Below are 27,201 nucleotides of genomic sequence, written 5' to 3' on the forward strand. Positions count from 1 at the left end.
AAGAGCTTCCCTGGCATTGGCACGAAATGTCACAGCCACACCCATGAAGGGCTAGGACCTCCAGGTGCCTCAGAAGGGAGCAGGGGACGGAGGGACCAGAGCAGACCTGGGTGTGGTGGGACGCGGACGCTTCCAGGGAAGCGCTGGGTGGAGCTGGGCCACGTCTACTCCTGACACGTGCTGTGAGGTGGCCCTCTATGGAAGGGCGGCCAGGGTTCCAGTCCAGCACCAGGGCTGAGCAGGGCGCAGGATCTGGTGTTCAGAGCCTCAGGGTTGCCTTCCAGCTCCACCACCAACTGTGTGGCCTTTGGTAAGTAGCCTGGCTCTGTGGGCCTCGGTTTCTCCATATGTAAATTAAAGCCAAGCTCACCGAGCCATGGGGAAGATGCAGGAGGCCATGGTCTGCATCCTTCATAGATGATGAGGCGCTCGTGCACTTGGCAGACGCACTGATTGCCTGCCCCCTTGGTTCTGGCTGATGCCACCAAGTTGAAGAAATGAGTAAGGCAGGGGCTTTGAAACCAGAGGGAAATCGATGTCTTGGCATCCATCACTGCATAACACACTGCCCCAAAACTTGGTGACTTAAAACAGTCAATTAGGGCCAGCCCCGTGGCCGAGTGGTTAAGTTCACAGGCTCTGCTTAGGCGGCCCAAGGTTCACTGGTTCGGATCCTGGGTGCGGATATGGCACGGCTCCTCAGGCCCTGCTGAGGCAGCGTCCCACATAGCCAAACTAGAGGCACTCACAACTGGAATATATGACTATGAACTGGGGGTTTGGGGAGAACAAAAAAAAAGAGGAAGATTGGAAACAGATGTTAGCTCAGGGCCAATTTTCTCACCAAAAACAAACCAACCAACGATCTGTCATTATGCCTCATTGTTCTGAGGTTCAGGGATTCCGAGGGACGTGGTGGGAGCAGCTCCTTCGTCTCTGCTCCACCATGTCTGGGGGCTGGCAATAGATAACAGACCACCTGCTTCCAAGCCCTGGATCTGCTAGCTGCGTGACCTTAGGCAAATCACTTAGCCTCTCTGTGCCTCAGTTTCCTCACTGGAAATGAAGATAAAAATAGAGCCTGCATGTTGTATTTGTTAGGATGAAGTGAGAGCGTGTGTGTGAAGCGCTGAGCAGTCAATGCTCAATACATGTGAAGGAGTAACAGAAGTAGAGGTGCTGAGGTGTCTCCCTTGTTTTCCCTAGGGTGCACCAGGAGACTTTGGCCCCCGGGTAAGAACTGAGTGACACCCCCTCACCACCCCCACATGGTTGTTTTATGTTATAATGTGGCATGTCCAGTGTTTCTTGTGGGTCCCTGCAGCTTATCACAGAAAGAGGTGGGTGAGCAGCCCCACCTCCCGACCCGAGCTCTGTCCCGCCACGTGGTTTCCCTTAGAGGCCGCTGGGTGGAAGCCGCTGCACAGACGAGGGGTCTCTGGCAGACATCCCCGTGACACTTATCACCATGGATAGGTAGACAGTGGGGCTGGCACTGGTCCCAGACTAGAGACTGACCTTTCTGAGGGCAACTGGCTCCCCAGGAAGAGGGAAGGCTCTGGGGTCAGCAGCCCTGAGCTCACTCAACTCTGCCACTTCCCAGCCACGCGTCCCGAGCGAGTCACTTTCGCTCTGAGACTCAGTTTCACCCACCAAGTAGGGGTGACAGCCTCTACCCTCAGCCGCCGTGGTAAAGACTCGTTGCAGTCATCAAAGGGGGTAGCCAGCACCCAGCATGGGGACAGTGGATTAGAGTCTCTGCCCAGGCTACCCCTGGCCCTGGGTGCCTCCTGGGCCCAGGGCCTCAGAAGTACCTTGTGCCCCACCTGGGGTCTCTTCAATGGTGGCTGAAGCAGAGTGGAGACCCTAGGTAGGGTGGGCCCACAAAACAGATCTGGCCGAAGGGTCACTTAAGCGGCCCTAGACACGTGCCTTCGCCATTTCCACCACAGCCGGGTGGGAGGCGGCGGAGGCTGAGAGGTGGGCATCAGCTGCCCAGAGAAAGGCAGGAGTGTGGCACACTCCCGGTTGCTTTTAAGAAGGTCGTGGGGTGGAAATTGTAGGCAGTGGGCCCATCACACAGGGTGAGCATCTGCCAACCTGGAGGCGGGAATGGAGCAGGAGGACAGGGAGGGGAGGCACTATATATGGGGCAATGAAAAGGGAAAGGGGCCGCGGCACCGAGAGCGTGGGCTGGATCCCAGTCCCAGCTCTGCAGTCTTATGATTCTGAGCCCCATTTGTGAAAGGAGGCCAGCTGGGCCCACATCATGGGGTGGTCGGGCATTTGACCTGGGAGCGAGGAAGGGGACTGGCCAGGCTGGGTACCCCCAAGACAGAGCTAATCTGTGCTGCTGGGCCTTTGATGGGAGGGTGAGGGCAAGGCCACACAAAGCTGGTGAGATTTCCCTACAGTCGAAGAAAGGGCACCCGTGTTGAGTCTTGTGGCTGCTGAGAAAAACCCTTTTGCTTGCTTTCTGGTGGGTATGGAAGCTGATCTTCCAAACAAAGATGCCCGCTCCTCAACAGGCTAGAATTCCCCCAGCCCGGGTGTCACGGAGGAGGAGATCCCTTCCCCAGCCCCTCCCCTCTTCATGGATAGACTCCACACTGTCCCCATGTTCCAGCCGCCTGTGAAACATCCTCCACCCCCGAAAGTTCCGCACCTTGAAACAACAGTGGGCCACTATCTCTCATGACCCCCTGGGTTGGCTGGGGTCTCTCCTGTTGCAGCAGAGACAGCTGGGCCTGGAGTCCAAGGTGATGGCACCCTGACATGGCCAGTCAATGTGGCTGTTGGCTGGGAGCTCAGCTGGGGAGCACCTACATGTGGATCTCTGTGCAGCTCGCGCTTCTCCCTGCGTGGTGGTGGGGTTCCTGAAGGGGCACTCCAAGAGTCGCATTCCAACAGGCAGGAAGGGGGAACTGCGGGCCAGTTAAGAGCTACAACCCAGCATGGACACAGCATCACTTCCACCCTTTCCATTGGTCACATCAGTCACAGGGCCCACCCAGAGTCAGCAGGTGGAGAAATAGACCCCAGCTCTCGAGGGGGAACGTCAAGGTCACATTACAGAGGAGCCTGTGGGGTGGGAGTGAGGGTAGTGGCCATCTTGGGGAGCACAGTCTGCTGCTCCCAATCATCATGCTGCCTTTCTCTGGGCTGCTTGAAGTGGCTTTGCCTCCAGAAACAGCCTGTGGTTTTCTAAATCACCCTCCTGCCTTTCTGACCACAAAACCTATTTGCCAACTAGATGGTTTTCCCACGGCTCAATCCAGGCTTTATAAGCAGAGACCATCACGTGTACAATCGCCGCGTCCTCAAGGTAGCTTTCCGAGTGGCGTGTCTGGGCCTGCTGTTTGCGAGCCTCCCCCAGCTTACCCCGCATGGTCCGGGCTAGACCTCAGCCGTCAGATGCCGGGGCGGGAGGAGGAGCTGCTGGCTGGCCTCAGTGCCAGGTAACTCAAGTGAAGAGCCTGAATACCTCTCCTAGGACCTGTTCTACGGTCCAAACGCATTTTCTGCCTTAATAAGTAGAGTCTGGGCCAGTGGTTCCCAGGCTGGGCCCTGAGCTGTGGAAGGAACAGCCGGGGATAGAATGTCTTCAAGTGATTCCCAACACAGCGTAAAATGAAGCGAGAATTACCCACCAGCATCGCCAACCAGGACTGGGTGGCCTAATCAAACTGTCGTGTTCCTCACTTTGGGCTGGAATTCTGTCCTCTTGGTTAGGACCCTGGCTGTGTCAGACTGATCAGATCTGCGTGGCAGACGCTGAGAGCTGAGTTAATCTTTCAGTTGGGAAAACTAGGGAACTAAGCCTTAGGTGCAGCTGGCTAGAGAGGTGAGCTCATTCATATCACAGAGTCCAGGGATGAAAAACTGCCTAAAAGAGACCACCCGCCTTAGTGGCCAAGGCAGGTGCTGCCTTTCCTCGCTCTGTAACCCTGGGTAAGTGATTCCCCTCTCTGACCCCTGACCACTCCATCTGTAAAATCGGACAACAGCAGTGACCCGGCCAGCTGGTCACAAGGCTCGGGCGAGACAACCTCCAGGAAGTGCTTGCTCGTCAGCACTGGGCACACAGCAGGGCCTCCTCCACAAGAGGCATCTTCCTTTCTTGGTTACAGGAAGGCTGGGAGCTGCTGGCCCTGTGAGCCGGCCGTGCCCTGTTATTGCGCCCTGTGCCGGGGGGATGGCACCACTGGGCGGCAGGAAGTGCCGGCGGCACTCTGGTCTTCCCTCCTTGCAGGTGGGGCCACCAGGTGAGGGCTCTGGCTGCCTGAGGTCTGCCCCGGTACTAACACTGGGTCCGAGAGTTGGAGATTTGCTGCATGAGAGAGAAACTGTGTGGCTCTTTGTCGTCATTTTTTTTTTTAACTTTTTATTTTGAGACAATTGGAGGTTCACATGCAGTTGTCATAAATAATGCCCCAGGCACCCTTCATCCGGTTGCCCGCAGTGTGACAGCTTTTATCACTGCAGTACAATGTCACCACCAGGAAACTGACACAATCCACCAACCTTATTCAGATTTCACCCGTCATCCTCGTTTACGTGTCTGTTTAGTTCCATGCAGTGTTATCACCTTTGTAGATTTGTGTAACCGCCGCACAGAGATCCCTTTTATAGCCGCAGCCACCTCCCTCCCCACTCCATCCCTAACCCTGACGACACTAAGCTGTGCTCCGCTCTGTAATTTGGTGTCAAGGTGCGTGTAGACCAGTCATATAGTGTGTAACCTTTCGAGACGGGTTTTTTTCACGCAGGATAATTCCCTCAAGACCCCTCCAGGTGCCGCGTGTGTCAGCCTTTCACTCCTTTTTCTTTACTGCCAAGCAGTGTTCCGCGATAGGGCTGTACCCCGGCTGATTAACCTCCCACCCACTGGAGGACATCTGGGTCGTTCCCAGTTTGGGGCTATAATGAATAAAGCTGCAGTGAGCACTGGTGTCCAGGTTCTGTGTGAACAGAAGTTTTCGTTTCTCTGGGGCAAACCCCAAGAGCGCGCCTCCACCACTCCCGATGAGGTGGAGTCGACCAACCAGGAAGGCCTCTCAGGGGGCTTGCCGTCCCCTTTCCAGGAGGAAGGGGGCTAGTGGACACATGTGCTTTGTCCCACACCCAGCGTGCCTCCTCTCTCCCCTAAACACCGTAGCCGGGCTGCAGGCACCGAGAGCTGGGGAGCTGGCCCATTCCTGGAGTGTAAAAGGTCCTGTTGGCCTCTTATGCCAAGGTATAGGGACCCCTCCCTTCGTGTGACAGCAAGAAGTGACAAGAAGCCCAATAACAAAGCCCTTTCCTCTGAGCCTGCCGAGGGCTGGGAAGGAGAAAGCTGCCCGCATGAGGAGGCCTCTCTCTCGAGGCCGCGCCCCTTCCTCTCACCTCAGAGTCGTGCCAGGCCCCATCTCTTTCAGGGAGACCAAGGGCAAGATGGAGCTGCTGGGCCTCCGGGGCCCCCTGGACCCCCTGGGGCCCGGGGCCCTCCTGGCGACACTGGGAAAGATGGCCCCAGGGGAACAGCAGGCCCAGCGGTAAGAGAGGGCATGGAGTTGGACCACCCAGGACCTGATCCTGTACCTACCAAAAGCCCAAACCCTGATCCCAGAACCAACTGCAAACTCAGCCCTGTCCCCACTCGAAACCTAGACCCCACCCTTACCCTAACCCCAATGTCGACCCAGACCCTTACCCAATCGAACCTTAAATCTAACACTAACCAGCTCCCTAGACCCAATTAAGACCTTGACCTCCAACTCATTTCCTGATCCACACTCCCGATTAAGACTGTTATCCAGACCCTAACTCTCTCCCCTACAGACTCTGACCCTGACTCCAAACCCGACTCTTACCCCTCATTCTGCCCCAAACAGACCCATAGATCCTAACCCTGACCTTTGTTGCAATCTCAGTCCCAATCCTGACCCCACCCTGACTTGAGACCCATATATGCCTCCTTTCTCCACAGGTCTCTACCAACCCCTGTTCCCTACCTCTCCCTCTGATACTAACTCGTTAGCCCCGGTTGTCCTCTCATAGTCCTAACCCAAACCCTGGAGGCCACACGTCATTGTATTACCCCTCTCCTAACCCAGGGACTCCAACTGTCCTTCCCCTCTGATGTGGGGCCAGCACCTCCTCGCTTGGCTCATTCATTCCCTATCACGTTGGGCACATAACTCCCTGAGCCTTAATTTTCTCATCTGTGAAGTGGATGGGGGTTTGGTGAGGATGAAATGAGGGAATGAACTTGGAGCCCCAGTCCAGGAGATGTGGGCTCAGTTACCCTTGGAGTCCCTGCATCCCCTCATTGCTCTCCCCTTATGCCTCCTCAGGGTCCCAAAGGAGAGGCTGGACAAGATGGCGAGATGGTCAGTATCCAGGGCGTTTCAGAGGCCTGGGCTGGCAGCACGATGGCTCCAGGCCCGGAAGCCCCTCTCCCACACGCACCCACACTGGGGTCTTGCCTGCGGCTATACGTGTGCGCACTCCTGCGCTCTTGCCCCCACCAGCAATGGGGAGCAGACAGCCAGGCCCCAGCCCCGCATCCCTGGGAGGGAGGCTGCAGTCCACTGACTGCTTGACGTGGGATGCAGCAGGTGTCCAAGACACCAGGAGTCGGGCCTAGAAAGGGCAGCACAGCCCTGTTCCGGCGACAGCCCTGCCTCCTGCTCTCTGGACTCCGTGTCGCCCTTTATAAAATGAGGATGGCTAGGAAGACAGTCCAGGAGCAGCCTCCAGTGTTTAACACCTTCTCTCCTCTTGTTCCAGGGCCCAAAGGGACCCCCGGGACCAAAGGTGAGTGCTCCTCATTCCTAGTCCCCCACCCCTGGCCTGGGGGGATGGGCTCCCTCACCCCTAGCACCTCTCCCTCCCCACCCCCAAGTTCCATGACCTCGAGCAAGTTACTTTGTCTCTCTGGGCCTCAGTTTACTCATCTGTTAAGTGGGAGCATGATAGACCTTTCCTGCCTTCCCTTCACACTGGGTTGTAAGGATCAAATAGGAAAACATATTAGCTTTGAAAGCCCTCTCCAGATGTCGGCCCTCTCCTTCTCTCCTTGGGCAGCACCTGCTGGGTGGGAAGGCAGGCTGTGGTCGTCCCTGAAGGAGCCAGAGCCCCAGGACTGAGCGGGAGGAAAGGGTGGGGAAGCAGCTCCATTTCGTGAGTAACTGCTGCGAGCCAGGGGCTGTCGACGCATTTCTGTGACGTCACAGCCACCCTCTGAGGCTGAGGGTAGCACATCCCCAGTGCCAGGAGCAGGGACTTGCCCAGCTCATTCAGCTTGGGAAAGACCCAGTCAAGAGTGGAGTCCAAGACTGTCAGCCCCATCACCCACGTGCACCTCTCTGAGGGGCTGAGGGTCTCTGGGCTGTGCCCAGCATGAGTCATCAGGGCCACTTCTACCAGAGGAGCAGGTGGTCTGGTGTCCAGCCATGCTCGGACAGCTCTGACCTCTCTCTTGCTCCCCCACTGTCTCCCCTCAGGGTGAGCCCGGCGTTCCTGGAAAGAAGGTGAGGGGGCCCGTGGAGGGACTTCTTGGTGGGGGTGTGGGAAGAGGCTGGAGGGAAAGGCAGGGCTGGGCAGGTGTCCTGCTCCTCAGCAGACCCAAGCCCTCGCTACAGAGGGCTGTTCCGTCCTCTGTCTCTGAAGTCAGGATCTCATTCATTCATTCACTCACTCATTCGCTCATTCTTTCCCTTCCTCAAACATATCAAATTTATTCCCACTTCAGGGCCCAGGACAGTGGTTCCCAAAGTGTGGTCCCAGGACAAGCAGTGCCAGCATCACTGGGGGCTTTTTAGACTTGCACATCCTGCAGCCCACCCCAGACCCACAGAATCAGAGGCACCGAGGGTGGGCCGGTCTCTTCAGGCAGCCCCCTGGGTGATGCTGACGTGCACTCAAGTTTGAGAACCACTGACCCAGTGATCTTCCTCACCTCTTCCCGTGTCCCGGCCTCCTCCAGCAAGCCCCAACAAAGCTGTCCCCTCCTCCCGGAGACCGTCGCCAGCCACCTCCTGAAGCACACCCTCCCCGAGTCCCTCTCCATCTCATCCTCTTACATTCTCTCCCCGGCACTCCGCCTCCCTGCGTGGTGCTGTGCATTTATCTGGGTGTTTCTTTGCCTTTGGCCTCCTCTGACCCATTGGGCAGGGACCTCGTTTGCCTGGCCGCCAGGGTGCTCATGAGCTATCTGCTGACTGAAGGAATGAATCCCCTCTCCTTCACCTGCCCACCCTTCCTTCTGCACACACCTGCTGAGGCCTGTTCTGGGCTGGCCCTGGGCTGGTGGGGGCGGGGGACAGAGGTGGATCTGACCCCATTCCTGTCCTAGAGGGCCGAGGAAGGGAGAGAGGAGCTGCCCTGACCCAGTGTGACCAGTGCTGGTGCCAGGAGTGGACTGGTGTGCTGCGGGTTCAGAGTAGGGATGGCCAACAGATGGCCTGGGGGCCAGGCCAAGTCTGAGGCTACAGCCTCTGCTGTTCTCTCCTCAGGGGGATGACGGGACACCAAGCCAGCCAGGGCTCCCTGGACCCCCAGGGCCCAAGGTAGGTACATGTCCCTCCTCCGGAGCTCCCCTTGCCTCCCACCACCCACGGTTCCTGTCTGCCCAGTGAAGCCCCTACCTGGCCCTTTCACATCATGGGGCATGGGCTGGCGCCCAGGCAGACCAGAGGGAGGCAGCAGGAAGGCCCTGGGCCCCACTCACCAACAGGCCTGGCATCTCATCCAGACCATTCGCCTCCCCTCATACTCTCAAGTCCTCCTAGTTCCCATCTTAGGTGGCCCACTCTCTGCCCTGTCCCCAAGCCAGGAACTGGCTGTCATCCTTGCTCCCCCAACCCGTTGAGACAGCCACCAAATCCTGTCCAGCCTGCCTCCAAAATGGCTCTTGAGCCCCTGAGCTGCCCCAACTATGCCAAGACGCAGCCCGGAAGGTGGCTGTGGTCCTGGGTCCCCTGGGCAGGAGAGAGCCCTGGGGTCCGTGGTTTCAGACTCGTTCCCCAGGAACTGCTCTGGAAGCCAGCAGACCCCAGCAGCCCTCACACGAGTGTCTCTGCTGCAGGGCGAGCCCGGGAGCGTGGGGCCTCGGGGAGAGAACGGCGTGGACGGCGCCCCAGGGCCAAAGGTGATGTTACCGTGTGCTGCTCCAGCTCCCACAGGCCCCGTTCAGACCGGTGGCTCCGTCATACGGAGGAGATGTGGCTTCACCTCCAATTTGCCCTTTTAAGTGGAGAGTCTCGGGAGAGCCTAGGCCCAGGAGTCTTGTTTGACTGGCCATCAGAGGCTAGCCTGGGGGCAGGTGGCAGTGGATCTGGGTGAGTCACAAGGCCTCCACCAAGGCCCAGCTGTGTGGCTAAGCCACCGCGTAGCCTTGGGCTCCTGGGCTTCAGTGGCCCATCTCTACACAACGTGGGGTCAGAAGAGGGTCCTGCAAGCCCCCCTCCAGGAGCCCTGTTCCTGGGGTGCCAGTCACATATATTAGGCCCTTAGGGCTCCAGCAAATGGACCCTGCCCCTTTGCACCCTTTGGAGAAGAGGGGGCTGGAGAGGGCACGGGAGCCTTGGGCTTCAGCCGTGCACACCTGGCTGCAACCTGCGTCTCCACAGGGGGAGCCTGGCCAGCGAGGCGCCGACGGAGCTGCAGGGCCGCGGGTAAGCGGTCTCCCCTCCAGCCACACCGATGGAATCCAGGGCCCCAGGTCCTTCAGAAGCCCTTGTCCCCAGAGACCCTAGAGGAGCAGCGGAGCTCCAGGAGCTGGGGCTCATTTTTTTCTTTATAATTCATTAGGGATTTTTTCATTTTTAATCTGGTAATCCGTGCTTTTGGTAAAGTGTTCAAAAGGGATGCGTGTAGAGTCCTGACCTCTCCCATCTTCTCCCCTCCCCAGGCGGGTGTCTGCCTCCGAGACCCTTTTCTCGGCGTATTGCTAGACCTTCAGTTTGTCACATACGGCGTTACCCGGTGCCTTGCCCAACATCAAGGTGCATTCCTGTCGCCAGGAGCACAGCCACCCTGGCTGGTCCCAGATCTTTTGTGACCAGCCCCTGTCAAGACACCTTTAGGTCGACATCCCAGATCCTGTTCTCGGCCCTGTGGCCCCGAGCAGTCATGTCCCCTCATGCTCCCGGAGGCCACTTTCCTCCTCCAAAGAACGGGTCCAAGTCCGCAGCCTGGTCGTGCAGGTGGCAGGGGACGGGATTAGGCGCTGAGTGTGGGGGTTCTGTGCAAACGGTACAGTTCGCCCAGGCCGCGCCCGCGGAGGCACCTGGCCAGCGAGGCCCTGGCCCGGGTCTCTGTCCCTCCGCAAGGGCTGGCCCCAGGCCTGACCCGAGAGCTCACAGCCCCTCCTCGTTCCGGCAGAAAGCTGCCCGGTGGGCGGGGAGGGGTGGTTCAGAGGGGGAGGGCGGGGCCAGCGCGTGCACGTGCCTGTGTGGACGCGTGCGTGCGCGCGCACGTACCGTGGACAGATGCACACGTGAGAGTGAGGGCGGACGTGAGCTCTTCACCAGGACTGGGTGGGAATGTTAAGACACTGCCGTGCAGCTCTACCAGAGGCTGGGAAACGGAGGCCTGAGGGTGCATTTTTTTACACAGTGTTTTGGAGCGTGTTTTTATTTTTCTTCCTTTGCCAACATTTAAAAATCTGTAGAACTTCAAATCAAAATTAGACTTTCCATTTTTCCTCAAGGACTCAGGGATGGGGCCTCAGTGGGCTTCCATTCCCACAGAAAGGCAATCGCAGCCGCCCCCAGAGCAGGCGGGGGCGTGTTCCTCAGTTGGCGCCTGCCCCCTTCCCCGCTGCGCCCCCTGCCCCGCCCCTGGAGCGTTTTTCCCAGTGTCCGAGTGAATGGCGGAGGGCCCGACTGCCTGGTCCCACCAGGTTCCACCTGAGCCCCCGCACAGCCTTCGTGGGGCCACGATAGCAGGTTCTCTGGGGATACGGAGATGGCCACCACGCGCTGCCCTGACATTCTCCTCTTCCTGCCTCAGGGTCCCGCGGGCCTGAAGGGCGAGCAAGGAGACACGGTGGTGATCGACTATGACGGCAGGATCTTGGATGCCCTTAAGGTAGGGTTCCCGGCAGGACCAGGATACACCCTTGTTCATTTCCTGAGGGAATAACCACTTACTTTGTGTATAAATCTTGCACTTCTTTACACAAGGGACCAGGGGCAGCTTAGCACAAAGACCCCAACTTCACCAGGTGCCTGATAAGGAAATCAGCGCTGTGTTGAAACCCACATGATGCTGAGAGAGCCGCTGTGAATGTGGCCCATGTTGCCCCGAGCTCCACAGAGGCCAAAGTGAGAAGGGAAGCCCCCACCCACCAGGGCGGGAGGCAGAGCATTTCCTGGTGTCCACTCCCAGCAGGGCCTCTTGGGGCCTTCCCAGGGAACACTGGCTGGAAGATCAAGTCTTCTAATGGCCGTTGCGGGAGGATAAGAGTGGCAAGGCCTGCCCCAGGAGCCTCAGGAGATGTGTGGCCTCTGAGCCCTGCCCAGTGCCTGGCAAACTTGGGACCCATTACCAGTGGAAAGAGAGGTTGGGTGCCAGGGAAGGGAGCTGGGGTGAGGGAAGGGTGGTCATCAGAGACCAGATTGGGCATCAGACGCCTGATCCCACCGGAGCTCCAATTCCAATTACCTCCCACAGGCCTCAGGGAAGTACAAGCTGATGGTAACTGTGGCCCCCCAAGGCCTGCACGGTGTGGTGTGGTGTGGCCCGAGGGCGTGCATGTGCATGGTGTGTTCCAGGCTGGCTGGGAGCCACTTAGAGAAGTTCTATGAGTGTGGGGAGGCGGGAAGTCGATTTTGGATGCCCTGTTGGAATGATGATGTCATTCAATGGGCAGTGGGCTGCCCTAGTTGGTTCTTGAGCACAGAGAGGTGAGGTTAAAAATACATATTGGGGGGGGCTGGCCCCATGGCCGAGTGGTTAAGTTCACGCACTCCGCAGCAGGCGGCGCAGTGTTTCGTTAGTTCAAATCCTGGGCGCGGACATGGCACTGCTCATCAGACCACGCTGAGGCAGCGTCCCACATGCCACAACTAGAAGAACCCACAACGAAGAATACACAACTATGTACCGGGGAGCTATGGGGAGAAAAAGGAAAAAATAAAATCTTAAAAAAAAAAAAAATACATATTGGGGGAGGGTAGCTGGGGAATGGTTGGACTTTGAATGAAAGTGGGTGTGGGGACAGCTGGAGGCAGGGAGGCCACAGGGAGGTAGGCGCTGGGCCTGGCCCTAGTGGAGGGTGGGTGGAATGGAGGAAGATAGGAAGGCCAGGACATCTCCATGGCGGCGCCAGCAGGAAGGGACGGGTTGTGAGAGAGCCGGAGGGAGAGAACCAGCGCGTGCAGGGCTGAGGGGCTGGCTGGGTGCGGCCTTTAGGAGGAGGCAGGAGTCTGGCAGGTGATGAGCCACGGTGGGCAGGCAAACTGCGGGAAGGCTAGGTCAGGACCGGAGCTTGTGAGTGGGGTCAGACCCACAGACACCGAAGACGCCATCCCCTACCGGTGAGACTCAGGAACCCCTCAGGACCAGCAGGCAGCAGGCAACGGAGTCAACGGTCAGAGTTCATGGGAGAGGCAGGGAGGCAGTGCTAGAGCACTGATGGGGATATGAGTTTTGGCTGGCCTTGAATGCCAGCTTCAAGAGGCAATAGGGAGCCATCGCAGGATCTGGAGCAGCATAGTGTGGTGAAGAAATCTATATTTGGAGGAGACTAGCTCTGAGGGCAGAGGGATTCTGGGCCCTCCATACCCATGGAAGCTGTGATATCTGTGATATCTTATCAGATGCCTGGGGCCACCTGCCTTGCCTCCCTCTAGACACAGGCCCTGACCTGGCTGGGTGGGACGTGGGCTGCAAGGACCCTTGACCCTGCTCCAGCCCAGCTGGACAGGAACGTGGCCCCTGGGTGGAAGGGGTGGGTGGGCAGTGAAGGCGAGCCCTGGCTAGACACTAACTGGCTTGACTTTTGCACACAGGGTCCTCCTGGGCCACAGGGGCCCCCAGGGCCACCAGGGACCCCTGGAGCCAAGGTCAGTGCAGGTGCAGCTGTGTGGCCCCCAAGCCCTTTGTGTGGCCTATCTCTCCTCTCCTCTCTGCCATCCGCCCTCTGCTTCTCTCCACACGTCCCAGCCTGGCTTCTGGGGACTCAGAGAAAGTGGCCCTGCTCCTTCCTAACCAAGCTGGCTGCCTTCCTCCTGGCCCTAGCTGCTCTGCTCCCTGGGAAGCCTCATCCACACGTGTGCACCCATAAATCAGCCCCTCGGGACACCACAAAGTCCCTAAGTTACAAGGCCATTCCTGCGGCCTGCGTGTATCCTTTACACCCTGCCTACTTGGCTCAGGAGAAGGAGCCCAAGACTTTGAAATCAGGCAGCTCTGGTCCCAGCCATTGTCCCTGGGCAGTGTGGCCTGGAGCAAGTCATTTAACCTTCCAAGCCTCAGCTTCCAAATCTGCAACCTACCAGCCTGTAGATCACAGCCCTGGGCTGCGTCTGCCCGTAGGGGCTGAGGAAATGGAGGGGCGGAGGTGGCTGGCACCTGGCACAGTGCTGGGCACCCAGTGGGCACCTTCCTGGAAGTCTAACTGCGGGGCCTCGACTAGGGACGTGCACTGGTCTGGGAGGCAGCAGGGCCACAAATGCCTCCCCGGGCCCCAGGACGCCATGATCTCCCTTGCTGTCTCTTCCCTTCCAGGGTGAACTCGGACTGCCCGGTGCCCCGGGAATCGACGGAGAGAAGGTCTCTGGGCCTTTCTTTTCCTTGGTGATGCTGGTGCCTGGTGTCGGGCTGTGTGTGTGCGTGTGTGTGTATGTGTCTGCACACGTGCACACACACACAGTTGAAGAGAGGCCACAGAACAGAGTGTGCGAGTCCTGGTTCTGCCCTTAGGCCTCGGGCAGGCTGCTCACTTTCTGGCAGCCTCGGTTCCTCACCCGGAGGTGAGGTGGTTACGGCTGTTGTGAGGGTTAACCGACTGCATGTGGAGAGCGCAAGAGCAGTGCTGGCCCGTGTGGTGAAGAGCCTCTGGACCTCAGCTAACAGTCTTCCTGTCACTGTTAGTGCTGTTATAAGCATGTGCGTGTGTGCAACCCCACATCAACACCACAGTGTCCAGGCTGTCACTTTGCGTGTGTGGGCATGTCTTTGGCGCTGGTCCCTGGTGTGTGGCACATCTGGGACATGACACAGTTGGTTGAGTAAGGAAACAGAGTGGCTGGAGGGTGACTGGGTGGATGGTTGGTTGTATGTGGGGGTTGGGGGCTCTTGAGATGTGAGCTCAGGGTTGTCCCTGAGCCCTGTAAGTGCCCCTCGGTGGCTGCCCCGCCCCCTAGCTCCAGCCTTTCACTGCGGGCAGTGAAGCAGGAGTGGGGGCGCCCCTCCCAGTCTCCATGGGCCCCTCAGTGCATTCGCCACCTGGGCCGGAGACAGGACCCACGAGGAGGAAGTGGGGGTCTGGCCTGGCCAAGAGTAAGCGCTGGGGACTCGCTGGGGTGGAGGAAGAGAGAATGCCTACTGAGCCCACTGACCCCTTGTTCTTGTGGCTTTCAGGGTCCCAAAGGACCGAAAGGAGACCCAGGAGAGGCTGGGCCGACCGGACCCAAAGGGGAAGCAGGAGAGATGGGCCTGTCGGGCCTCCCGGTATGTGCCACTCGTGGGTCCCAAGGTGAAGGTGTGCCCACCACAGCAGCTGCTGGGGCTTGGACCCTGCGGTCGCAGCCCAGCCCGCAGCCACTGGGCCTGCAGAGGAAAGCTCTGGGCTCCCAGCCCACGCTGCTCAGACTCTCTGAGCCCCCATTTCTTTGTCTGTAGAGGGACCTACCCCCACCCCCTCCCCGCAGGCCTCTGTAAAGATGAAGTCAGGACTGCCCCCCCCCCCCATGGAAGTGAGTTGGCAGGTGGTTAGGCCGCACTTTGGCTGCACAAGTTTGCATCCTGCTCCATCTCCTGTGACTCTGGAACCCTGCACAAGTGACCAACCTCCCTGGGCCTCAGTTTCCTCGCCTCTGAAACGGAAGTGATGACTTCCCACTCCTGTGAGGGATGCGCAGACAGCGCTGAGAACGGTGGCTGGCAGGCGATGTGTACCCGCCGTCCCCATCATCGCCATTTTGATCGTTACTCTTGCCGTGGCTGGATTGGAAGAGCTGCCAGGTGTAAGCAGCCACTGGATGCCACTGCTTCACAGCCGCTGTCTGTCTGTGAGGCTCACTCAGCTGCAGAGGTGGTGCTGGGGTTTGGACCCGGGTCTTTGCTTCCAGAGCCCCTGGTTCCCCCCTCCCACAGGAAAACTAACAGTTACGCCGCTGTCGGTGTGGTCTTTAAATACCCGCTGTGCCGGGCACCCAGGGTGTGTCACGCTGATTTAGGGAAAACTGCTTTAAGCTGCAAAGGCCAACTTATTGCTGCGGCCAGAAGGGGGAGGGAAGGGGAGGTACTGAGCGCTGTGAGTGGTGATTTTGATGATGAACACAAAGGGCTCACAGGCCATCCTGTCCTGCAGGGCGCCGATGGCCCCAAGGGGGAGAAGGGAGAGCCAGCACCTGACAACCTACAGGAGAGCCTGGTAAGGGAGGCTGCTGAGGACCGGGGTCCCCCCCTACCACCCAGCCCAGGCCGTCTGGGCCCCGAGCCTTGGGACAGAAGGGCCACGTGGCCTGACCAAGCCCAGGGCAGTGGGGGAGGGGGAGAGGGAGCCTCAGGCTGTGTCCTCTGCCCAAGACCTGTCTGAGAACCCAAAGGCCAGCCGCAGGGGACAGTCAGTGTCCTCCTGGGGACAGGAAGGAGCCTCGACCCAGTGGCTCAGGGCCCAGAGCCCAGGCAGTGCTCCTCCAATGTCCAATGAGCTCAAGAACGTGGGCAGGTGAGAGATGATGGGGCAGTGGGTGACTAATCCACCTCTGACCCCTCCTAGGCCCAGATCATAGTGGAACCAGGGCCCCCCGGCCTCCCTGGTCCCCCAGGACCCATGGTAAGCATGTCTGACTTGAAGCAGCTGGGATATGAAAAGGCTGGTGGGCCCGGGTCTGGGGGCTGTGCCCAAGAGGAGGACGGGACTCTTGTGGGGAGGGGGCATATCAGGCAAGGAAGGCCTGGCCAGGGTGTGTGCTTGGGAGGCCACAGAGGTCAGGGCCACAGAGGGAGTGAGTGGCCTGTAAGCCTTCATGGCCACTGCAAGGCAGCCCTGGCCCTGAGGTCTGGGCTCAGCCCAACGGCCTTTCTGATCCGCTCTCTCCTCCTCCAGGGCCTTCAGGGAATCCAGGGTCCCAAGGTGAGTTCTGGGGCGTAGACGGAAACCCCGCTACTGACGGCCAACCCACAACCTGGACAGTTCCAGAAAGCCCTGCTAATGGGCACAGTGAGGGCCCACACTCAGCCCAGACCAGCTCCACGTCTCCCCAGGGCTGAACATTCCCTGTCTCCGGGAGCACGACTTCCCTGATGTCCTTGGAGCTGGTGGCCCCACCCCCACGCTCAGAGCTCTGTTCTTTCACCTTCTCCCTCTGCCAGGGGCCCCAGTCCACTGCTTCCACCTCCCTGCCCCACACCTCCACCTTTCTCTGTGCCTCCCCCTTCATTGCCCTCTCCCCCGACGCTCTCCACATGCACAGCCTGGACGTGAAGTCTTAGGTTTGTGTATTACATAATGCCATGTCTTCTGCTCTTGAATTAAACTGTGAGGGTAGCCTGCCCGTGTGCCCTGTTCTGGGGGCCGACACAGAAGGGGAGGCCAGCTGCTTGCCGCACCCAGCTTCTCTCGTTTCTGCTGGGGGAGAGCACGTCTCTGCTTCCCCAGCTCAGAGGCCAAATAGCGGACTCAGTCATGGTACCCCAGCACTGAGTGGGGCCGAGCATGTGGCCAGACCAGATGCGCTGCTTCTGGTCCTGTTTTGTCCCAAGGCCTCCCCAGATCATGTTTAGAAGAGGCAGCTGCAGTCAAGGATGGGGGCAAAGCCTGGGGCTCAGAAAGCCGGTTGGTACTTGGCCCTGCTGCTTCCTGGCTGTGCAGCTGGGCCGTCCCTCCCCATGTGTCTCTTTCCTCATCTGTGAAATGGGTGTGACCACAACCATCGTCTGTGATTCCTGTAAGAGCCTGTGTGTGGGGAAAGGTAAAACGCACACACCCACAGCTCATCCTGATTATTTGTACAGGAAGGAAGCGGGGCCAGGCCTGTCAGAGCCTGGAGTCTGTCCCTCTGGCCTACGCACCCCGGCTCCCACTCAGGCTCCAAGCTTTCCTGTCCTGCTGTCTGACCCCTTCCCCCTGACTGATGTCCTCCCTTCACTTCCAGGGCTTGGACGGAGCAAAGGGGGAGAAGGGCACGTCAGGGGAGAGAGGCCCCAGCGGGCTGCCTGTGAGTATCGTGAGCCTTGTTTGTCCTTAGAGGCACTGATTCCTGTGACTGTCATGCCTCTTGACCCATTCCTTTTCCATCCAGGGGCCAGCTGGCCCGCCAGGCCTTATTGGGCTGCCAGGAACCAAAGGAGAGAAGGTAACCACCTTCCTTTAATGCCCCCAACCATTGCTGCACGTCCATGGTGTTACTCAGCCCTGGGGGCTCAACCCCTGCCCCTCACTAGTCGCAAGGCCAGAGTTCAGGCCCTGTGGACAACTCACAGGCTGAACTTCCAGCAGCTATGCTCCCAGCATCCCCTTCCCAGTCCCCTCACATCTCCTCTTTGTCTCTCCTCAGGGCAGACCCGGGGAGCCAGGACTAGATGTAAGTATCTCACTGTTTACTGTGATCAGGTCCCTCCTGTGTGCAGCTTCTGCCCTCCTGCTGCCCATACAGGAACCTGATCTGGATGGCTTGGGGATGACCCCCTTCCCCAGGGCTGGGACTACAACTGAGCAATTCTCCCTGTGTCCCCAGTGCCAGGTCCAGGGCACAGCCCCAAATAGGTGCTTTATTGACGGATGGATGGATGGATAGATGGATGATGGATGGATGGATGAATGATAGGTGAATAGATGATGGATAAAGGATGGATGGATGGCCGATGCCCTGGAGCAGGGAAGTGGGAAGAGCAGTGAGGAGCCTGTTGCAATATCCTGCTGAGAGATTATGAGGCTTCAGCTAGGGCAGTATTGTGGGAAGGAAAGAAGGGGAAGTATTAGCCCAATGTTGCTTGAATCAAGTGTCTTTTAGTTGCCAGAGACAGAAAATACCGTTTAAACTGACTTATAACTGAAAAATCCAGAGGTACAACACATGGATCCAGGGCTCAAGTGTGTCAATACAACCCAACCTCTCACCCTCTCTTGTCTCTGCTTCCTCTGTGTGGGCATCTTTCCAAGTTCAACATGATGATGAGATGGAGCCAACAGCTCCAGACTTGTATCCCCGCCCCCAGGACCAAATCCTGGAGAAAGACTATTTGCCTCACGCTCTATTCTTTTAGGAAAAGTCTCACCAACTCTCATTGGCCTCAGTTGGGTCCATGTTCGAAAGTCCCTTGGCCATTGGAATGCAGTGCCCCACCTGGCCAGCTCACATGCTCTGTCCTGGAGCTGGGGGTACAGTCAGTGGATTGTGAGAAGGGAAGGTGGTTCCCAGGAAAATCAGGTAGCTATTGCAAGGGAAATGGTGACCAGACGCAGGGCTGCAAGGACTCAGGTGTCCACCCTAGACTTTAAGGAAAGAATGTCATCTTGGAGAGCAACCACAGACAAGGAAGAGGAAGAACTCTAACCTGAGTTTCTGACTGCAAGGGCTGTGTTCCATCAAAGAGAAGGGTCAGGAGAAGAAGACAACACTGAGTCCAGTTCAGGCTCTGGACCCAGGGAGGTAGTGGGGTGGAGCTAAAGAGACTCCATGCCACCATCGATGTGGCTACAGCTGCCTCCTGGGAGACACGGAGCTAGAGTGGCATCTCAGAGCCACACCCAACAGCTCTACCTTGCAAACTCTTGGCCCCGTGCCCACCCCACCAGGCCCAGCTGAAATGAGTAGTCTGCTCAGAAGCTTTCCCTGACCTCACATCTGGACAGAACAGCTCCTTTCCCTGGGACTCCACAGCCTCTGGTCCACACCTCTGTCACTGAGCATTGATCATCTCCTGCTCCCTATTGCCTGCCATGTTAGATATGAGGGCAGTGTCACATTTGGACACATGCGGTTTTAATTTATGGAGATGACTGAGTGGTGACACGGAGAGGTCAATGCCCTTGAAAGAAGAGTTCATTACTTACACTTCCTGAGAAAAGGCCATGCCACTATGCAGGGCCACATGAGGGAGCACCAGCTTTGGTCAGGAGGCAGAAAGGAGCAGGGGAAAGCCTAGGCCAGAGTTTTTGTGGGGTTTCCATGGGAAAGGCAGGGCAGAGTAGCCAGCTTAGGACTGGCCAGTTGGAATAGCTCTGGCAGGCTTTGGGCTACAGGGTTGGTCTCTGGTTTCCTGGTACCTGTTCCTGAGATGATTTAGGTCAGGGGAAGTATTGGCCTCGCGGGTGAGAAGCACATAAAGGAGGTGGTTGGGACATTGGTTGGTTTGCATATGAAAGGGGTACCTCCAGACTAGCCCTTTGCTGTCTCTAAGAACTGGCCTGCCCTGGGAGGGGCAGCCTCTCCCTGGCCAGCAAGATTTTTAGTATGTCAAAACATCATAAGATACAGAAAATTTAAAAACATAATTTAATATAAGAGGGAACACATCGTATTTCTCTGTCCCCAGCATCCAGCCCACAGCCCAGTTCCTGATGGATGCTTAGAAATATTGGTTGGATGATGGACAGGTGGACAAATGGACAGATGGGTGGGTGGGTGGGTGGACAAGAGTTTGAGCCAAGGGTAGAGAACAGAGGTTACCATTTCTCCGTCTGTCAAAGATGGTAACAGAAACTTCCACGGGTTTCCTGGGTCTCTGTCCCCAGCCAAGCCTGGGCCAGTGCCAGCTGCATCTGACTGTGCCATGGGAGAAAGCCCCTTGCTAGCGGCTGTGCCTGAGGGCTTCCATCCAGAGACTCTGACATGTTCTACTTTGGAGGAATCAGTGCTGGTGTCCTAAATGCATGCTTTTCCCTAAATCAGCCTTGTCCCCAGCATATGTGTCACCTAGGAGCTGGGGCTGCGCCAGCTGGTACCACGCACATGCATGGAAGGGAGGGGACAGTGATGGATGGGAGAGCAGCAGAGATGAACAGTCAACCAAACCTTACTTCCCGGTTTAACCTTTATTCCTTTTGTCAGGGTTTCCCTGGACCCCGAGGAGAGAAAGGCGACCGGAGCGAGCGTGGAGAGAAGGTGGGGCAGGTGGAGAGAAGAGGGGGCAGCCGGAGAGGAGATAGGGCAGGGGGAAAGAAGGAGGGAGTAAACAGAAGCAGGCAGCGAGAAGGCGGGGCGGGCGGGGAGGAGGGGACGGGCAGAGGCTGGGCAGGGCAGGGCAGGCCAGGCCAGGGCTGGCTGCTGGGCCCCAGTCCCATCTCTCCCAGGGGCTGGAGGCATCCTGAGCCTGACAGCCGTGACCACACCCCCATCTTCCTCCTTGTACAGGGGGAGCGAGGCATCCCTGGCCGCAAGGGAGTGAAGGGCCAGAAGGGCGAGCCGGGACCGCCGGGCCTGGACCAGCCCTGTCCTGTGGTACGTGTCAGAGCAGGATGGGAGCCCCAGGCCAGGGCCACCGTTGCTGTCACTGCCATCATGCAGGCTCCTCTGGCTCTGGTCTGTCGTCATCCCCGTGCCACTCACCCCAGCATGGCTCGGGGGACCCACCCCTCCAGAGAGATGGAGGCCTGGCCAGGGGCAGAGTCTGTTGGCTGGGGTCACTGCCCCTCTTACTCAGCTTCCGCGGCCACAGGGGGTGGGACCACCCTGACGCTCTGGATGTCTATCCATAGTCCGGGAGGAGGCTTCTGCTGGTCTGGATGGCCCCACCCTGTCCCCCTGCGTCTCCTCCATGTGCCCCTTCCCTGCCCACCTCCCCACAGCCTTTCTCCTTTCCTGCTCTCTCACAACAGCCGCTGACGGCCCACCCGGCCCAGTGCCTGAAATAACCGCAATTCAGTTCCCTTTTTCCAGAAGGCAGGGTAGGTTTACGGGTCAAACTCTTCCAGTGGAGCTCAGAAAAGAGAGGAAAGACAGACAGCTGAGTTTCCACACTAAAACTGACCAGATATTCCTGCCAGGGCGTGAGGAGAGGGGCCTCCAGCCATGATGTGTGCAGGCCACCTTCCAAAGAGGGCCATGGACCCCCAGGCACAGTCCTCTCACCTCCAGTGAGTCACATTAGCCCTCTGTTCCTCAGTCTCCTCATCCATGCAATGGGGGTGCTAAACCCCACCTCCAGATGGTTTCGAGGAGGCAATGAGAGAGGCATGAAGAGCAGAGTGGTAAGCACCCACAAAAGTGCCAGGGACAGTGGGAGGACGGGGCTGGCCCAGCCTTGCAGCTCCAGGCTCCCGGCCAAGACTTCCCTCCAAGTCATGAAGCTTTTGTCTTTGAAACAGGAGAATCCTAAATGCGGAGGCAGGCGAGGGGCACCGGGCTCGAGGGGCCGCGGGCCCTGCCCTGTGGTACGCGGTCTGCCTGGGTGTGCTGTGCTGTGCTGGCCTCCCTGCCTGTGCCCGCTGCTCTGCCCGCCCTTCCTGCAGCCCACCTGCCTTTGCATTCCACCCTCCTCCCTACTTCCCTTCCGGCCCAGCCTGTGCCCGTGGATGCACGGGCTTTCTGGGGGTGTGCTACGCGTGTCTGAGCCCCAAGTGTGCCCTGAAACAGAGTGAAGTGTTTTCCAGCACAGAGCCCCCCAGGGACCCCAGGCTGACTGCCTCAGGCCACCTGAGGAAACCCACCCCTGCTTGCGTCTGATTGCTGAGCCTCCAGACAGCCCCCACCCCTGGCCCAATTTCTGCCCTGACGGCCTTAGCCCGCCCTGTCTGCCGCTCAGGTCCAGACACAGGGACCGGGACAGACCAGAGGGGGATCCTACTTCCTGGACTGTCCTTCAAACACTCGGAGACATTCCTGAAAGTTCTCAGGCCACCAGTGTGAGGGGCCAGAGCCACTGTCACAGCTGCCAGGCAGGAAGCCATGTAGCCCCTGGAAAGGGCCAGGGCCATGCCTTGCTCCTGGTCACTGGATGTCTGACGTGATGTCCGCTACTCGTGTCCACGTTCTGCCCACTGCACACGTGTCCCAACAGAGCCCCCATGGGGGAGCACTCAGAACAAGCATAGTAAGGGGCCACTGTGTCCCATGCCCCAGCTACCCAGGTGGACAGGGCAGGCATCCAGGCCCTGCCTTAGTGGGGTCTAGTGGCCCCGTGTGGCAGCTCCCTGGGCCACACTTCCCTACACACGGGGCAGGAGTGTGGGCTGCAGAGAGCAGGCCAGCCCCCTTCTCCGGCACTGAATTCTTCTTCCTTTCCAGGGCCCCGATGGGCTGCCCGTGCCTGGCTGCTGGCATAAGGTACCGTGCAGGGAGGAGTCCCCAGGGCAGGCTGGGGGAGGAGGGGCCCTGGGACAAGAGGATAGAGGGGCATGCCTGTGCCTGAAGAAGTGCGCATGACGGGGCGGGGCGGGGGGAAGGGCTCACAGCTCCCTCCTCACCTTCAGTCTCCCTGCTTTTCCAGTGATCCCCAGCACCCGGCTCACAACCTGTACAGATTCGTGTGGACGTTTTTAATTTTTGTAAAAACAGAACAGTAATATATTGATCTTTCTTCACGGGATGCACCACGTGTGGCCTTTTAACATTTAAGAGTGTGCCCAGAACGATCTGCATGTGAGGCTGGCAGGAAAGTGGATGGGCAGACAGGGGGATTGTGTACTTGAGGGGCACCTGCAGGACTTGACCTTTCCAAGAAGGAGGGAGACGAAGGTGAAAGTGCCTGGCCCAGGAGAGGCTGCCAAGGGCTCGGGTGGGGCCTTCAGCCACTTGACTAGCAGAGACTCCGGCTGCCACACTGCCCTACGAGAGCCTGCCCCCTGAAACTCTGAGCCGCTGGCGCTCACCCCATCCAAAAAGGCCCAGGGCTTGGACAGCAAATGCAGCTGCTCCCGGCCTCTCTGGTCTCTGGCCTCTGGCCTCAGCCACAGCCACCTGCCCACCCTCTCAGGCCCCCTGGGCCCTGGGTTCACCAGGGCAGGACAAGACTCCTGCCTGGCACTTGCAGCTGGATGCTGGGAGCTGTGGGAAGCGCCCCGAGCAGGTCCAGCTGCCACCAAGCTCAGGAGGCCTCCGGAGGCCAGCCTGCGTGAGAACACGTGTACCCCGGCCAGGAGCAGAGGCCAAGCGCTGTGATCGCCGCTACGTGGACCCAGCTGCAGGGAGCCCTGTGATTCCCAAATGTGGAAGACAGCAGGCCCCAGGCTAGAGTGGCTGCTGCTTCCTGTCTCCACACGCCCCGGAGCAGGGACGTGATGAGACTTTGCCAGCCTGAGGAGATGGACCTCCAGCTCAGAGTTTGGGTCTCACTAGCCCCAGGTCTCCCACCCAGGAGAACTCTGGTCAGCCTGCCAGAAATGGTCCTCCAGGTGAGCTGTGCGGACGGAGAGCCTCAGGGCTGGTTCCAGACAGCCAGAGCAGGGTGCCTGTGACCTGAGCCGCCAGTGCTCTGAGAAGAGGCTTCGCCACCTCTGACAAGGGTCCCAGCTGCCAGCCCTGGCCTAGCTACTTGCCTCCCTTCTCTGTGTAGATGGACATTGCTGTGTGTAATAAACCACAAATGTGTGTCAGGGTGTGCCTGTCCTTGCAGACTGCCCCTGGGGCACCTCTGGGTGAGGTTTCAGCCTGGCCATTGCTGAGTAGGGACAAAGGGACCCCCACCCCGGGTCCGACCCGCCCCAGAAACCAGAGGAAGTAGATCAGGGTCTAACTCAAGGCCTGGCCCTGCCAAGTGTTAGCTGAGCTCCCTGTCCAGTCACTCACGCCATGAGCCTGTGTGCTCCTCTGATCCCCTAGTCAGTGACTGCCGCAGGACAAATCACCCCAAAACTTGTTGCCTGAAACAACCACCCTTTCTATCTCTCTCTCACAGTTCTGGGGGTACAGGGCTTAGCTGAGTAGTTGTCGCTCAAGCTCCCCCTCACCGAGCAGCTGATTCTGGCTGTCAGCTGGGACCCCATGTGGCCAGAACACTTCTCTGTGTGGTCTGGGCTTCTTCCCAGCATAGCTGCTGGGCTCCCAGGGCGAATGTCCCAGGTGGAAGCTGTGTCGCCTTTTATGGCCAAGACTCAGAAGTCATCAGGTTATCACTTTCTGCCAGGATCAGAGGTTTGCCCTAATTCAAAGGAAAAGTGGCAGCATTATATTTTAAGGAGAAACTGTGGGATAGTAGATCTTGTTGCAGTCATTTTAGAAAACTCAACCTGCCACCACATCTGTAAAATGGGACGGCGAGGCTTACACTCAGACTGTGGTTTAGTGAGAACCAACTGCATAGAGCACGAAAAGAACCCAGGACAGGTCAGGCACCCAGAGGCGCCCAGGGTTCTGACTTCCCTCTCTCCTCCCTACTCCAAGACCAAGCAAGGGCCACAGTCTTGCAGGGCATTTCTACATCTCTCATCCCAGCTGGTCCTCACAACCCTGAGAGACAGACCCAGCAAATGCACTCGTTTCACAGATGACAAAACCAAGCACAACCGGGGTGGCGTGGACAAAAAGGGACCTGCAGTGACAGTGTCTCAGGCCTTCTCCTTCCAAGGACTGAGGCCTCGGGAGGCCACAGTATGGGTAGAAGAGGCCCAGCCACACACTGGCTAAGGAAGAGGAAGGTGTCAAGTCCCTGTCTGTCTCCCTAAGTTGCTGACGATAAGTGGCAGGCCACACCACCCGGCCAGTTGTCTGGGTTACCAGGGAAGACAGTAGTGTGAAAAGGAAGAGAAACACAGTGGTGCTGTGACGACTAATGGAGATCACTAGGTGTCCCAGTGTCCTTTGGAGTTCCAGCATAACCTCACAGATCTACTGCACTCTACAGTTTGTAATTCGCTCCCCCCTCGACCCAGGTACCTTGCTGGATCCCTTCACCAGTCCTGTGAAGGACAAAGCCTATGTGGTTGGTGTTACTATTTCCACCTTACATATGGGGAAACTGAGGCTCTGAGGAGTGAGTCACCTGCCCAGGGATGCACAGCCAGGATGTGGTGGCAGGCTTGGGACTGGACCCAGGCTCTTCAATGTCCTCCAATTTGTCTTTCTGAAATTGCTTGGCAGGGCGTGGAGCCTGCTAGGCAGCGCCATGAGGCTGGTGATTGGCAGGCAGATCCTCATGGGGGTAGAGCCAGATGTTCCCCTGTCCCCAGACACTGGAGGGGGTCCCTTTCCTACTCCTCTGGGGAGGACAAGGCCATTCATAGCCCTTTGCTGCCTCCTTGTGGCCTCATCCTGGGTAGCCTCAGGTCTGCAAACGTTCAAACATCAAAATTTAGAGCCCGCAGTCCCCCCAAGAACAGGAGACTACAGAAGAGTGAATAACTTGCTCAAGGTCCCAGCTGAGACACGGCGAGCGCCCTGCCTCACAGCTGACCCTCAGGGACTGAGGGGCCTCCCGCCTCCCTGCCAGGAAGGGCAGCTCTGCCTCCAGCTGTGCCTGCTGGGAGAGAGGGAAGCACACGGACTGAGCCTGCTGTGTGCCATGGCAGCCAACCACAGGGATGACCGTCCCCTTTGCAGATCAATCTAAGGCCTGAGAGGAGGGGGCTTGCCCAGGTCTCCTTCCCCCTGAGCCCAGGATACTGCCTGGGACACTTTCGATACTTGCAACGATCACGGGACACTCTTGGCATTCCCGTGGGCAGGACCAGGGATATCACACATCTGAAATGCCTAGGACAGTCCAGCCCAAGGATGAACCATCTCGCCAAGAAGGCCATGCCGCCTGCATCAAAAAACACCATGCCCTGGGTTCAGATCTCGACTCAGCCATTTCCTCCCATTCCCTGCCCTGCTGGCCTCCAATGGCACCTCGAAGGCCAGGCATGAGACAATGGACAGAGCAGTGCTTAGCATCGGGCCAGAGACAGGAAGGAGGGGGCTTTTTGGAGCAGGAAGAAGGGGAGGCATCCTGTTGTCATCCTGTCCCTGTTACAGATACTCTTGGTCCAGGAAATGGCCCAGCCTGGTCTAGCCTCCAACTGTATTCCTTCCTGATCCTGGCCATCCCGGGAGTGGGTGAGATGTGGGCTGGGCATGGCTGCAGCCCTTTCACCCTCCACCCAAGGCAAGGAAAGCCCCTGAGCCAACTTGACTTCTCTGCACTGCCCTGGGCCACAAGACAGGCTTGTGTTTGGGCTCAAACAAGGCTAAAGACGGGCCTCAAACAGGACTCTCAGACCGTTCCCTGCCACTCGCCAAGCACACACAAGCACCAAACACGTTACATTAAAGCTGGAACTGCAGGGCACAGCCACCTATGGGTCTCTCCACCAAAGAGGAGCAGATCCACTGAGAAAGCCAGCAGCCTCGGTCCCACACTGTCCACACACAGGCAGTGGGTCTTGATTCTCAGAAAACGAGTGCAGGCTGCCAGCAACCTCTCTCGGTTAATTTGGCAGGAATTTTTTTTCAAGATTCACACCTAATGTTCAGTTCAGCTTTACAACTAAAAATAAGAAACTCCATTCGGTTTGGGATGAAAAAATTCTGCAGATGGATGGTTGCACAACATGAATGTACTTAAAGGCACTGAAATGTACACTTAAAATTGTAAATTTTGTTATACATGTTACAATAAAAAAATGAAACTCCGACCGTTCTCTATTACATGCCTTTGGCATTTTACGGTTGTATGGGGGAAGAGAGATGAAGAAGACAGCAAGGAGGGAGCGAAGCAGAGGGCTGAGAATCACAAAAAGGAGACAGAAGAAGGAGCAGCAAGCGCCTCCCCCTCCCAGTCCACCCAGGCCCCCCAGCTTCGGCCGCAAGTCCTGGTCCTTGCTCCAGGGCCCCGGCCCAGGAGGGGAGCTCTCTCTGCCATCCCGCGTCCCAGCCCCTGGGTGCCACTTCTCACTCACTGGGCTGGGGGGTCTGACAGATCCGAGTTGGAGTGCAGCCTCTGTGGCAGACTTGCTGTGTGTCTGGGAACAAAGCCCTTTCCCCTTCTGGGCCTGGGTTTCCTGGCCATATACTAGAAGGGTCAGGGGCCTCCAGATCTCTTCCTGCCTAAACACTGCATGATTCTCAGTGTAGACGTATCTCCTGTTCACCGGCCCGGACGCAGCAGGAGTCGTGCTGCCCC

General features: G+C 58.1%; 1 protein-coding gene across 1 annotated transcript in view; it reads left to right on the top strand.

The window, feature by feature from the left end:
• COL23A1 (collagen type XXIII alpha 1 chain) overlaps nt 1-26,713 on the top strand; it is a 318,576-nt gene extending 291,863 nt beyond the window's left edge. The window contains exons 8-29 of the mRNA XM_070570148.1: nt 1,207-1,233; nt 5,418-5,534; nt 6,336-6,371; nt 6,772-6,798; nt 7,488-7,514; nt 8,499-8,552; nt 9,071-9,133; nt 9,615-9,659; nt 10,999-11,076; nt 13,002-13,055; nt 13,720-13,764; nt 14,575-14,664; nt 15,527-15,589; nt 15,938-15,994; nt 16,268-16,294; nt 17,316-17,378; nt 17,463-17,516; nt 17,718-17,744; nt 20,214-20,267; nt 20,517-20,603; nt 22,389-22,427; nt 22,591-26,713. Of these exons, the coding sequence (XP_070426249.1) occupies nt 1,207-1,233; nt 5,418-5,534; nt 6,336-6,371; nt 6,772-6,798; nt 7,488-7,514; nt 8,499-8,552; nt 9,071-9,133; nt 9,615-9,659; nt 10,999-11,076; nt 13,002-13,055; nt 13,720-13,764; nt 14,575-14,664; nt 15,527-15,589; nt 15,938-15,994; nt 16,268-16,294; nt 17,316-17,378; nt 17,463-17,516; nt 17,718-17,744; nt 20,214-20,267; nt 20,517-20,603; nt 22,389-22,427; nt 22,591-22,593 (1,137 nt within the window). The 3' untranslated portion in view covers nt 22,594-26,713. The remainder of the gene's footprint in view (nt 1-1,206; nt 1,234-5,417; nt 5,535-6,335; nt 6,372-6,771; nt 6,799-7,487; nt 7,515-8,498; nt 8,553-9,070; nt 9,134-9,614; nt 9,660-10,998; nt 11,077-13,001; nt 13,056-13,719; nt 13,765-14,574; nt 14,665-15,526; nt 15,590-15,937; nt 15,995-16,267; nt 16,295-17,315; nt 17,379-17,462; nt 17,517-17,717; nt 17,745-20,213; nt 20,268-20,516; nt 20,604-22,388; nt 22,428-22,590) is intronic.
• Nucleotides 26,714-27,201: the final 488 nt, after the last annotated feature.

This window comes from Equus przewalskii, chromosome 13 (genome assembly GCF_037783145.1).
Source record: "Equus przewalskii isolate Varuska chromosome 13, EquPr2, whole genome shotgun sequence".
Lineage (NCBI taxonomy): Eukaryota > Metazoa > Chordata > Mammalia > Perissodactyla > Equidae > Equus > Equus przewalskii.